At 57.8% G+C, this 12957-nt stretch overlaps 1 protein-coding gene across 3 annotated transcripts in view; it reads right to left on the reverse strand.

Moving 5' to 3' along the window:
• ASXL2 (ASXL transcriptional regulator 2) overlaps positions 1-12957 on the reverse strand; it is a 65151-nt gene that overhangs the window by 22703 nt on the left and 29491 nt on the right. For 2 of the 3 annotated variants that reach the window (XM_032103133.1, XM_032103134.1), the window contains 2 exons: positions 10188-10296; positions 8916-9066 (listed from right to left, as the gene is read on the reverse strand). In XM_032103133.1, coding sequence (XP_031959024.1) covers positions 8916-9066; positions 10188-10296 — 260 coding nt within the window. Of the gene's footprint in view, positions 1-4972; positions 5121-8915; positions 9067-10187; positions 10297-12957 lie in introns of those variants that run through there. The other variant, XM_032103135.1, reaches the window with a different exon arrangement.

A 12957-nucleotide genomic window follows, 5' to 3' on the forward strand; every position in this document is an offset into this window, starting at 1 on the left:
CAACACCCTGGAGCCACAACACCCTGGAGCCTGGAACCACAACACCCTGGAGAGCCTGGAACCACAACACCCTGGAGAGCCTGGAACCACAACACCCTGGAGTGCCTGGAACCACAACACCCTGGAGCCTGGAACCACAACACCCTGGAGTGTGCCTTGGGAAGGCCCTGGGGCAGCAGCGGCTGTGAAAGCCCCGCACGTGACAGCGCAGATCCCTCTGCTTCTTCACACAGCTCCTCAGGGAAATCTCTTCTGAGTGCCACTGTGGCCACCTGTGACACCACATGTGCTGAAGTCACATCTGTCCCTGAGCCACAAGCGGCCCTGAGCACAGCGAGTTCCTCAGAGCACACCAGCAGCTCAGGGAATCCCAGACTGGTTTGGGGGGAAAGGGACCTCAAAGCCCCTCCAGTGCCAGCCCTGCCATGGGCAGGGACACCTCCCACTGTCCCAGGCTGCTCCAAGCCCCGTCCAGCCTGGCCTTGGACACTCCAGGGATTAGCTAAAGCTGAATTCCGTTTCTCCTCTGTGTTACAGGACCAGTTTTGAGCCGTCAGAGCCCATCCAGTGAAGCTGCTCCAGCTCTTCCTCCCGCAGCCGTTTGGGATTAACTCTTCCTGATTCGCCCCAGATGGGAACGCTCGCTCAGGAGCGGCAAGGTCTGAGTGTGGAACTCACCGCCAGCAGCACTTCCAGCTCACAGCCCAGGCTGATTTCCATCAGTTTGCAAAGGTGCATTAGAACACCTGGGAACCCCTGACCCTGGAGCCACACGGGTCCCGGGCCCTCCGGCAGCCTGGACACGGCCCAGCCCCGGCTCTGGCCGGGGGGACACAGCTCGGGGCTGGAAACACGGCAAGAGCCGAGTACTCACAGTCCTGGTGCCACCCCAGCGCTCCAAACCCGACCCCTGCTCCAGCCACAGAGTCCTGGGAACGTTGGGATGTTTTATCCAGAGAGCAACTGCACAGCCAGATCTCAGTGCCGGGGCTGGGGCAGTGCCAGGGCAGTGTCCAGCAGTCAGATCTCAGTGCCGGGGCTGGGGCAGTGCCAGGGCAGTGTCCAGCAGTCAGATCTCAGTCCCGGGGCTGGGGCAGTGCCAGGGCAGTGTCCAGCAGTCAGATCTCAGTCCTGGGGCTGGGGCAGTGCCAGGGCAGTGCCCAGATCTGGCAAACCACAGCTGGAAATGGGACAAACTCCATCCCTTTCCCTCTGCTTTATCCACGGCGGCTGCTGAGGATCTCCTGATGTCAGAGACCCTCCCCTTCCCCAGGCAGGCACAGCTGAGCCTCCGAGTTAGAGCTTGGCAGGAGAAGGGCTCTCAGAGCAGACTGCTGGGCAGCCTGAGCTCCAGGAACTCCCACTTCCATGGCCTCCCCGCAGGAATGTGCTGCTTGGGAAGGAAGGAAAAGCCTCCCTGTGCTCCTCGGGCTGCCACCGGCACTGCTGGGACAAGGACAGGGCAGAGGGACAGGCAGGGACAGGCAGGGACAGGCAGGGAGCTCCTTGCTCTGAGCCAGCAGCAGCGCCCCAGCCAAGGTGGGCACAGCAGCACAGACGTCACCCGGCTGAGGGAATGTTGGGAATCAGCTCCCGCAGCCTTTGTGAGCACCTGCAGGGGCTGGGAGGCTTCTGAAAGTCAGGAAGCTGCTGTGGGCCATGTTCTGAGAGGGGAGGATTAACCATCACCTGATTCTTTAACTATTAACTAATTCTTCCACTATTGGGTAACTCATTGGACATTAACTCATTCCCCCCTGGGAGGGTGGGCAGGCCCTGGCACAGGGTGCCCAGAGCAGCTGGGGCTGCCCCTGGATCCCTGGCAGTGCCCAAGGCCAGGCTGGACATTGGGGCTGGGAGCAGCCTGGGACAGTGGGAGGTGTCCCTGCCCGTGGCAGGGCTGGCACTGGATGGGCTTTGAGGTCCCTCCCAATCCAACCCATTCCATAGCTCTCTGAACTCCTGTCCTGGGAGATGAGCAGTCCTGAGGGCACAGGGAACGTGCCCAGGTTGCCAGTAAGGGCAGAGATGTCTGGAGCATTAATTCCTGTTCTCCACTTCAAAAGATTTCATCTCCCACAAATGATGAAAACACAACCAAATCTGGCTGGAAGGAAAACCTTTCCAAGAAGCCCAACTGAAAACTGCAGCTCCTGAGGAGAGCTCCTCACACCGTCAGGAATCACAGGGAACAACATCACCCACTGGGAACACGGACTGGGAGGAGAACCAGAGGAAGGAGTTAAAGTAAAAAATGGGTTATGTACTGCTAAGGGAAGGTGGCTGGGCTGGGAGCGTCACTGCAGGTCAGGACTCTGCTGCTACAGGGTCAAAGATGCTCTGAACAGCCAAGTGCAGGAGAAATGCCAGAAATCCCAGGATCCCTGAGGCTGGAAAAGCCCTCACAGAGCATCCAGTCCAGCCCGTGCCTGATGCCCACCTTGTCCCCAGCCCAGAGCACTGAGTGCCACCTCCAGCCCTTCCTGGGACACCTCCAGGGATGGGCACTCCAAACCTCCCTGGGCAGCCCCTGCCAAGGCCTGAGCACCCTTTCCATGCAGAAATTCCTGCTGCTGTCCACCCTGAGCCTGCCCTGGCCCAGCCTGAGGCCGTTCCCTCTCCTCCTGTCCCTGTTCCCTGCCAGCAGAGCCTGGTCCCACCTGGATGTTTTGGGTCACTTGGGGCAAATCCTGCAATTCCCACCGATGGTTCTGAGGACTGCTCACATCCCCACACTCAGCACTCTGTATTTCTGTGTATATTTATATATATGCAGTTTATACATCAAACTTCCACTTTACAGAACGGCTGGACAGGAAATTCAATCAAATTCAGAGCATTTATGACAAGCAAGTCCCATCAGAGACACACAATTTGCATGGAGCTGGTGCCACCACTGGTGTGTGACGTGCTGGTGGCAGCTCAGTGTGACACAAACACTGCCAGCTGCCCAAACTCTCCTGCTCCAAAGGAACAGAGCTGGCAAAGCTGGCAGGTTCTGCCCCAACCCCAGCCTCTGCCACTGCTCAGCACAAGGCACAGGGAATTGGACAAGAGGCCACTGGCCCCGGGGCTGTGCCAGCTCTGGGCTGGCAGCAGGGCCAGGGCAGTGCCCGTCCCCTGTGCTGGCACTGCTGGGGCACCTCCAGTGCTGGGGGCAGCTCTGGGCCCCTCCTGACAGGAGAGACCCTGAGGGGCTGGAGCGTGTCCAGGGCAGGGAACGGAGCTGGGAAGGGGCTGGAGCAGCAGGAGCGGCTGAGGGAGCTGGGAAAGGGGCTCAGGCTGGAGCAAAGGAGGCTCCGGGGGGACCTTGTGGCTCTGCACAAGTCCCTGACAGGAGGGGGCAGCCGGGGGGGTCGGGCTCTGCTGCCAGGGAACAGGGACAGGAGGAGAGGGAATGGCCTCAGGCTGGGCCAGGGCAGGCTCAGGGTGGACAGCAGCAGGAATTTCTGCATGGAAAGGGTGCTCAGGCCTTGGCAGGGGCTGCCCAGGGAGGTTTGGAGTGCCCATCCCTGGAGGTGTCCCAGGAAGGGCTGGAGGTGGCACTCAGAGCTCTGGGCTGGGGACAAGGTGGGCATCAGGCACAGGTTGGACTCGATGGGCTGAAGAGAAGCCCCATTAATCCAAAAAAAGGGAAAAGGACATTTCTGTGCGTGCAGATCCCTCGTGAATTGCACAACGGGATCCTCAGAAAGCAGCTGCCCCCCAGTCACGCGCAGGGGCAGGACTTGCTGCGTTTAGAAAAGCTGATATTTCTACCCAGCCTTCAGCAGGAGGAAACAAAGTGACAGAACCCAAACAGAATCCCTTTTTCTCCTCTTGCTCCTGGCAGCTGCTCTGGGTGGGGGGCAGTGCTGGGCAGGGCCTGGCCCTCGCAGGACACGAAGCTGCTCCAGCAAAGCAGGTGCCAGGCTCCAGCTGTGCTCTGGCATCTCCCCAAATCCCAGGGATTCCTCTGGCCGAAGGAGAATGCAGAGCTCTCCAGCTCAGAACGCTGCTTTATCCCTTACTCCCGTTTTCCCTGGCACTGGCAGGGAGCTCAGTGCACCTTTTAATTCCTGCAGCTGTTTCCCTTCACTGCCCCACTCCACAGCAGCTCTTGGCCATGACCTATTCTGACCTTGCCCAAACACTGAGACTTTTCCCTCTGAACACTGAGCTGGTCCAACTAAATTCTGGGAGCCAGGAGGGAGCCCTCAGCTGTACAAAGATTCAAGACAAGCTGATCACTGGCTCATGGAGAAGGATTATCCATAATATGGCCTAGTTTGTTTCTCCCTTTTCCCTAAACGTTGGCTTTACAATCTCATTTTTTCTCTTTTTCCCTTTTTTTTTTCCTTTTTAACACAGAAACTTGGGTTGAATTTGCTGGAGGAGCCCCATGACTGCAGCTGTTTCATGATCACCACAACCTCCTGCCCCTTGTCCTACACAACCCTGGTGAGACGGTGTCAAAAGCACCTGAACGAGGCTTTTTTACACTTAAACTTTCAGGGTGGTTTAAAACACCACAGGACCCCAGGAGTCCCCCCAGCATCCTTTGAGAATCATGGAATTGTTTGGGTTGGAAAAACCCTTGGAGATCATAGAGTCCAACCATCCCCCAGCACTGCCAAGGCCACCACTGCCCCGTCCCCAAGTGCCACATCCACGGGGCTTTTAATCCCTGCAGGGATGGGCACTCCACCCCTGCCCCGGGCAGCTGTGCCAGGCCTGGACAGCCCTTTCCAGGGATTGTTCCCAACATCCAACCTGACCTCCCCATGGTGAACTGAGGCCGTTTCCACAAGGCCTGCATCCCAAAAAAGCTGGTTTTATCACCAAACTCCAGGGATGAGGCCAAGCAGCTGCTTCACTTCCAGGCCCAAGACACGGGGTCTGTCTCACCCTGATGGACACAGAGAGGCCCCAGAAGGCCCTGCCAGGGGAATTCTGCCAGAAGTCCCTGCTGGAAGTTCCTCCCTTCCCTTACCTCCACGGGGCAGTGCCCGGAGCTGCTCCATGAACATTCCTGCTGCTCCCGGCCCCTCCGGGGCCCATGTGCTCTGCAGAGGCACCGAGGGCTCCGTCCTCCCTCCCAAAATCAAAGTGTTGCTTTGTGCTGCCAGAGCACTTTGTTTTTGCACATATAAGGAAGTGGCTGCCGACGTTATCCGGACACACTTCCTGTTTCACCGGGGATGAGCACGGCCGGGGCAGCTCGCCGCAGTCCCTGGCACGGAGGGCTCGGGGCAGCTCCTGTGCTCCTGCCCGCCCCACTCTGCATTTTACCTCCATCCCCTTCTCTCACCATCCAACTCTGCTCCCCAGGCCCTGCAGAAACAACCAGCTGTGCCCTGTCCGAGCGCTGCTTCCCACCAAAACCCTCGGGATCAGCCGGATCCCAAAGGCTTGGGGACGCTGCCGACCCCACCCTCACACAGGGCCCAGGGTGCCACGGGACAGCTCCAGCTGTCTTTGGGATATTCTCCAGTTGAACTATGAGATTCTGGATTTTTTTCATGAGGAAGGAGGTTTTTGTGTGTTCCATGTCACGGGCCCTGGAGGACTGCTGCATTCCAGGGCTGATGCTCTGCAGCTCCAGAGGAATCTTCCTCACTGGAATGTAATGCCTCGCTGGTTAAAAAGGGCAAACAAATGGACCAAGTGAAAAAAAGCGGGAAAAGGCAGGAGGAAAAGGCTCAGAGGAACCTCGAGGATCTCTGTCAGCACCAACCCTGCCTCTCCTGGTCCCCCAAAGTCAGTGTGGAAGTTGGGATGGTCACCACCAACAACTCCCGGGGCTGCAGATTCCCTCATTCCCACTCCACTCATCCCTGACTGCAGGACAGGGAGATGAACCACGCCTGGGATGGAGCTGACCCCACTTTCTGCTTCAATTCCGCTCTTCATGGACACTTTTTGGATATTAAATGTTGCTTTTTGTACGTAGCAAGATCAGGAAGCTGCAGTGTTTGCTGGAGCAAATGGAAAGAACCCTGCCAGATGCACAAAGGAAACGAAATACTGAAAATGAAACAAAATCTTCCCTGCAGACTTTACAGAATCCCAGACTGGTTTGGGTTGGAAGGCACCCTAAAGCTCACCCAGTGCCACCCCTGCCATGACAGGGACACCTCCCACTGTCCCAGGCTGCTCCAAGCCCCAATGTCCAGCCTGGCCTTGGACACTGCCAGCACAACTCTCTTATATCCACTCCTGCAGCTCCCAGTACAGCTGGGCCAGTTCAGAGAACTGGGGGCTCCACTTGGTGAAAATTACCCCAAAAAATCACTGAGTGCCTGAAGAAGGTGATGCACAGAGACATGAATTTAAAAATGCTCCAGGCAAAGATTGTTTGAACTTTACAAAATCCCAGGATCCCTGAGGCTGGAAAAGTCCTCCAGGACCATCGAGTCCAACCTGTGCCCGGTCCCCACCTTGTCCCCAGCCCAGAGCTCTGAGTGCCACCTCCAGCCCTTCCTGGGACACCTCCAGGGATGGGCACTCCAAACCTCCCTGGGCAGCCCCTGCCAAGGCCTGAGCACCCTTTCCATGGGGAAATTCCTGCTGCTGTCCACCCTGAGCCTGCCCTGGCCCAGCCTGAGGCCGTTCCCTCTCCTCCTGTCCCTGTTCCCTGCCAGCAGAGCCCGACCCCCCCGGCTGCCCCCTCCTGTCAGGGACTTGTGCAGAGCCACAAGGTCCCCCCGGAGCCTCCTTTGCTCCAGCCTGAGCCCCTTTCCCAGCTCCCTCAGCCGCTCCTGCTGCTCCAGCCCATTCCCAGCTCCGTTCCCTTCCCTGGACACGCTCCAGCCCCTCAGGGTCTCTCCTGTCAGGAGGGGCCCAGAGCTGGACACAGATGACCCCTCCCAGCCTCTGCCTGAACACCTGGGCTGCTCTAAATCCACCCCACCGGGGGATGGGGGAGTTCAGTGCCTGGGAGGGTAAATGCACATGGAATTCTGTCCCACGGCTCAGGAAGGTCCATCACAGCCCGTGGCTCTCAGGGAACTGGGAGAGGAGACCCACGAAGACAACAAACTGCCAGGGGAGGCAGGTGATGGGCAGCTCCAGAAAGCCCTGGCCCAGAGCAGCCATTCCGGCTTTAGGGAGCAAGCACACGTGGTTCTTCATGGAATTCTGCGAGGGATCTGAAGGAGAAGTTCATGACCAGCTGGGAATTCCTTGGAGTGAGGGAACATGAGATGTTCAGCACTTCAGAGCTGCTCACAGGACACCACGGACAGGAGGGACATGTTCAGGACCAACACTGACCACAGCTCCTCTTCTAACTTCCCCTTCATTTCCAATTCATCCAACGACCTTCGGGGCATTAACACCCATAAAACAGGACTTTATGCTAACAGCCAAAATGCCATTCCAGGAAAAAACATCAGCACCAGACCTCAGAGAGGAGCAACCCCCCTTTTTTGTGTGTATACCTTCACATTGTCCTGTTTTGGGTACTTTTGGCAGCTTTCAGGGAAAGATTTCCATTCCTTCTCACCTGGGTTCCTCCTGCCTTTCCAGCCCTTTGGTAATGTGATACACAGAACTTTCATCTCAAATCTCTCCACGTATTTCTACATAAAGATCTCTCTAAAATAAGTTCCCTCACAGGCTTTTTACCTAATATTGTAACATTGGAGATGTTGGGAAAGCAGCCAGACACCCCCTCATTGACCGAGTATTTCGAGAGGATTTGTTAGAAATGGAAATATTTCAGCCAGAGTGTCTACAGCTCTCCTGTCAAAGGAAAGATTTGGAGTCAAGTTTAATTTCTAAGGGCTTTTTAACACTTTGTGCTTTCCTGGTGCTTTCAGTGCTCACAATTCCACATGGCACAGTGTGGTGTTGGCCTGTGGCTCCAGGGCAGGGCCTGGCCCAGGTGACCCCCCTGGGCAGCAGGAGTCCCTCCCCAGCAGGGTTTGGCAGCTCCGTGCAGGGCTGGGACAGCTCTGGGACCCCCCTGCCTCACCCAGGAGCCCCAGGGCACTGGAAATACCTTTTCAATAATGGCCTGCCTCGGCCAAGGAATTCTGTGCACGAGTGAGGGCAGAAGGAAAAAGGCAAAGAGTGGATTGAAGGGTGAGCACTAACAGGACTCAATATCCAGATACTGCCTGGCTTACGAGGGAGAGGAGCCTAAAGCAGGCCAGAACTGAGCACAAAGCTCAGGCCCAACCCCTCCAGGACGCAGCAGTTCCCCTGCAGGGATGCAGGGGGCTGGCAGGGGAAGCCTGGTGATGCCATGAAGATTTTTTGCCTTTTCTTTTATACCCCTGTTATACCTTTTTACAACTTCTGTATTCTTAGTGCTTTTTGCCTACATTCTTGCACTTGTTTGTCAAGCTCAGAGACTAAACATTTTAGAAGCTTCGTAGCTGGGGATCAGTGTGCCCCAGAGCCCAAGGTGCTCTCCAGAACACATTCTGTAAACCAAGATAGAACCATCCAGGGGAAGGCTCCTTGGGGAGGGGGGCTCACTCCAGCCTCTCATTGGGGAATCTTTGACAGATCTGCTAATTAGTAACACCTATAGTGTTATACCCAATCTTTTGGGGTGGGCATTCAGCGGGGTGCATTTCAGTGCATATGACCTGGACGTGTGCACCTAAGGATCCTTAAAATAACACCAAGGTAAAATCCCTTTTCCCCTTCTAACTGTGTTTGAATCTAGGTTTTAAGACCAGGAAAAGGCATCACTGGCAGGAGCAGCCTGGCAGCTCCTGGCTGTGCTGGCCCGGGCTGTGCCAGAGCCTTGGCTACACCTGCCACAGGGACCTGTCCCCTCCCTGCCCACCTGGAGCAGCACCAGCAGGAACAGCCCAGTTCAGTGGGATTGCTCTGCAGGGAGAGAGGTGATGGGCAAACAGCTCCCCGTCCTTCCCACACCGGGACAGGGTTAAATCCCTGCTCCCACAACGGGAACTCACCTTTCCTTTTCCACCTGCTCTTCTTGCCGTCCTTGGTGGCGCAGCCGTCGCTGCTGGAGCTGCTGTGCTCCGAGCTCTGGGAGTCGGACTGGCCATCGCTGCTCTCCTCTGAGCCCTCAGACAGCTCCTTCAGCCCGTCGGGGATGTCCTTCTGCCAAGGGACACAGCAGAGTGACCCCCGCGCCAGGGACGGCCCCCGCAGCCAACCGCGGCCCTTTTAATGCCCCGGAGCTCCTGCACTGCTGGCCCCAACGCCCTCTGTGAGCCCCTGTAAACACCTCATGCAGGTGACACGTCCTGAACCTCGGCCCCATCGTCCCCTCCCAGGGGACTCCGCAGCTGCCCCTCCCCAAACTGCCCATCCCTGATCACCAACTCCGATACAAGGGCTGGAGGGACAGGACACAGGGAATGGCTTCCACTGCCAGAGGGCAGGGCTGGATGGGAGATTGGGCAGGAATTGTTCCCTGGGAGGGTGGGCAGGCCCTGGCACAGGGTGCCCAGAGCAGCTGGGTCCCCGGCAGTGCCCAAGGCCAGGCTGGACATTGGGGCTGGGAGCAGCCTGGGACAGTGGGAGGTGTCCCTGCCCATGGCAGGGGTGGCACTGAATGGGGTCCAGAGAGAAATCCACACCAAATCAGGAATGGTGGGAGCCATCTCCGTTCTAGCATTTACAATACAGCTCATTTTTAACCATGCAAATCAGACATTTCCCATTTTTCCCCACAAATGCTCTCTCAGACTGAGGATAAGGTGATTTTTCATCTCTAGATAGAAGCTGAGAGCAGTGAAGAGGAAGTTACCCTTTTGGGGCTGGAGTTTCATTAACATTTTAATTACTCTCTCATTTCTGGGACAGTAATTAACATCAGCCAACTGCACTGTGGGTAAAAAGGAGCTTCTGCAGCTGCACTTTCACAGCCAGGAGCTCCCGAGAAGGGAAGGATCCTTTATCCTGCCAGCGAGGAATTGTCCCCTTTCAGGACTGTCCTGGGTAATGTGGACAGCAGCAGGAATTTCTGCATGGAAAGGGTGCTCAGGCCTTGGCAGGGGCTGCCCAGGGAGATTTGGAGTGCCCATCCCTGGAGGTGTCCCAGGAAGGGCTGGAGGTGGCACTCAGTGCTCTGGGGATAAGGTAGGGATGGGGCACAGCTTGGACTGCATGGTCTGGGAGGGCTTTTCCAGCCTTAGTGTGACTCTGGGATCCTGATCCAGCCCGTTTCTAAGCAGCCAGCAGTGCCCTGAGCTCCGAGGGACCCCCCTGGCACTCACCTTGAGGGTGTAGACGCCCATGCGGCCCGGGACCTTGTAGAAGATGCCCTCCTCGCCGCGGGAGTTGGTGTGTAACATGGCATTCAGGCAGGCCAGCGGCGACGTCCCGCTGCAAAGAGACCCCGTCAGTGCCCCCGCCCTGCTGGGCAGCTGCCACAGCCCTCGGCCACCCCACACACGCACAGCCACACATCCCACATCCAACTCCGACTCCCCAGGGGAATACCAGTTGAAGCTGCCACAATAAGCAACAGGGAAACCAGCCCATGGATGCTCCAATCCCGGGAAAAAGCAAACAAAAACCCCCCACATTTGGGCTCTCCAAGACGTTTTTGCCAGGCATCAAACCAGCCCCAGAGTTTCCAAGCTCTGGGTGAGCCTCGGAGCTGGTTTGGGGTGAGCTGAGGATGGGCTCCAGAGGGATTCAAAGTGGTGTGGAGGGCTTTTTCCCAAAAAGGAACCTGAGTTGTGCTGGAACGAGGATTGTGGGGTAAGGAATGGAAACCAATTGTGCCATTCCCCCTGGGAAGAGGGGAGCTCTCCAACCCCAGCCAGGAGAGCAGAGACACATCCATCTTTTCACCAGTGCTGGAGGGGTTTTGTTTGGCTTTTTAGGCCCATCCTGCAGCAGCCAGCAGCAAACCCAGGCAGGCCCAGCAGCTGAGCTGTGTCCCCACAGCAGGGACAGGAGGGCCACAGCCTCTGCCACCCCTCGGGATCAGCACAGCCCTGCACAGGAACCGAGGGGGAATTCCTCCCCTCCCAAAGCCCAGGGGGCAAGAGGCCACTGGCCCCGGGGCTGTGCCAGCTCTGGGCTGGCAGCAGGGCCAGGGCAGTGCCCGTCCCCTGTGCTGGCACTGCTGGGGCACCTCCAGTGCTGGGGGCAGCTCTGGGCCCCTCCTGACAGGAGAGACCCTGAGGGGCTGGAGCGTGTCCAGGGAAGGGAACGGAGCTGGGAAGGGGCTGGAGCAGCAGGAGCGGCTGAGGGAGCTGGGAAAGGGGCTCAGGCTGGAGCAAAGGAGGCTCCAGGGAGAGCTCTGAGCCCCTTCCAGTGTCCAAAGGGGCTCCAGGAGAGCTGGAGAGGGACTGGGGACAAGGGCTGGAGGGACAGGACACAGGGAATGGCTTCCCAGTGCCAGAGGGCAGGGCTGGATGGGAGATTGGGCAGGAATTGTTCCCTGGCAGGGTGGGCAGGCCCTGGCACAGGGTGCCCAGAGCAGCTGGGGCTGCCCCTGGATCCCTAGCAGTGCCCAAGGCCAGGCTGGACATTGGGGCTGGGAGCAGCCTGGGACAGTGGGAGGTGTCCCTGCCCATGGCAGGAGTGGAAATTTAAGTGGGATTTAAGATCCCTTCCCACCCAAACCAGTCTGGCACTCGATGATTTGATGCCTTTTCCCAGTCACTCCCAGCCTGGTCCAGCAGGGATCACACGGAATCCCTCCCATTCCCGGGAAGCCCCAGGGTGGGAGGAGAGCTCTGCCAGGGACCCGAGCTGTGCCTCCCCCAGCACACCGTGGATAAAACCTGCACCAGAGCAGGGTATCAGCATTAATCCAAGCCCTTCACAGGATCCAGAGCCACCCTTTGGAAGCTCCCCCAGGAATGAAGCCTCGGCAGGACCATCTTCACTAAAGCTTTCCTCCTCTGGCATCTCCACTGCTCCTACAGGACTGATGCCCTGTTTAACAGCTTCTCCCTACTTTTTATTTACTGTTTTCCCACGTTTGTCCATCTCCTGGCACGTGCCTGTCTCTGGAGGCTCTTCTGAAAGCTGCCCCAAAGCTGGCACTGCTCTGGCCTGGCAGAGCTCAGCAGAAAACGTTTGGAGTTAAAATCAGTCACCAAATCCCAGCTGACCCTGAAATGAACGGGTCTGATTTGGGGACAACTTCCATTGCCACACCCCATCCCTCCTGCCTCTGGGGGGCTCTCAATTCCATGAGGAACCATCTTGTTCCCAGGACTGTCCCTCACTTTAGGCCCTGCCCTGGGTGCAGGGTGGCAGTTCCCAGTCTGCCCAGTCTGCCCAGTGCCCCCAGGGGCTGCAGGAGCACAGGAGAGGGGCAGCTGCTGCAGGGCCACAAGAGCTCTGCCACCTGCAGCTCCCAGCTGAGCTGGCCTGGATCTCCACGGACACAGGAACCCCAGGCCGAAACCCCCACCAAACCAGCCCCAAAAGGAAATGGAACCAAGCCCAGCTGCTCCCCCAGAACCCAGCTGAAGCCTGAGCCACTGGGGCCGTGCTGGACCTGCCTGATCCCAAGGGAAAGAGCTCGGGGTGTTTTCCTTGGACCACAGCCAGGCTGCCCCCAGCCCTGGCAGTCTGCTCGCCATCAATCCCGCAGGAGGCTGGCATGAGGCTTATCCCTGGAGGTGAAACATGTTCTCCTGGGACGGGAGCATCTCAGCCCTTGCTGGGTCTCTGCTGCCCCTGTGCTCAGCAGCCCCCAGCACTCCCTGATTCCCTTCTCCCGCTCCCTGTGCTCTGCACCTGCCCCGGGTTCCTTGAAATGCAGCAGCTGCCTAAACCCAGCCCCAGGAAGCAGATTCCCTCTCTTTTATTGCCCTTTGTCCTTATGTTACCAATGAAGGCCACGCCTCCATTTCCCAGGAACACACACTGGCAATTCCCACCATTCCACTCCAAAAGCAGCCCATGGAGAAGCAGGTGGTGTCAGGGATGAGCTTCTGCCCGCCCCAGCTCCATCACCAACCCCTGCCCCCCTCAGTGCCCCCCATCCCTCCCAAATCTGCCCACAGAGCTGCACTC

The sequence above is a fragment of the Corvus moneduloides genome, chromosome 3 (assembly GCF_009650955.1).
Source record: "Corvus moneduloides isolate bCorMon1 chromosome 3, bCorMon1.pri, whole genome shotgun sequence".
NCBI classification, from domain to species: Eukaryota; Metazoa; Chordata; class Aves; order Passeriformes; family Corvidae; genus Corvus; species Corvus moneduloides.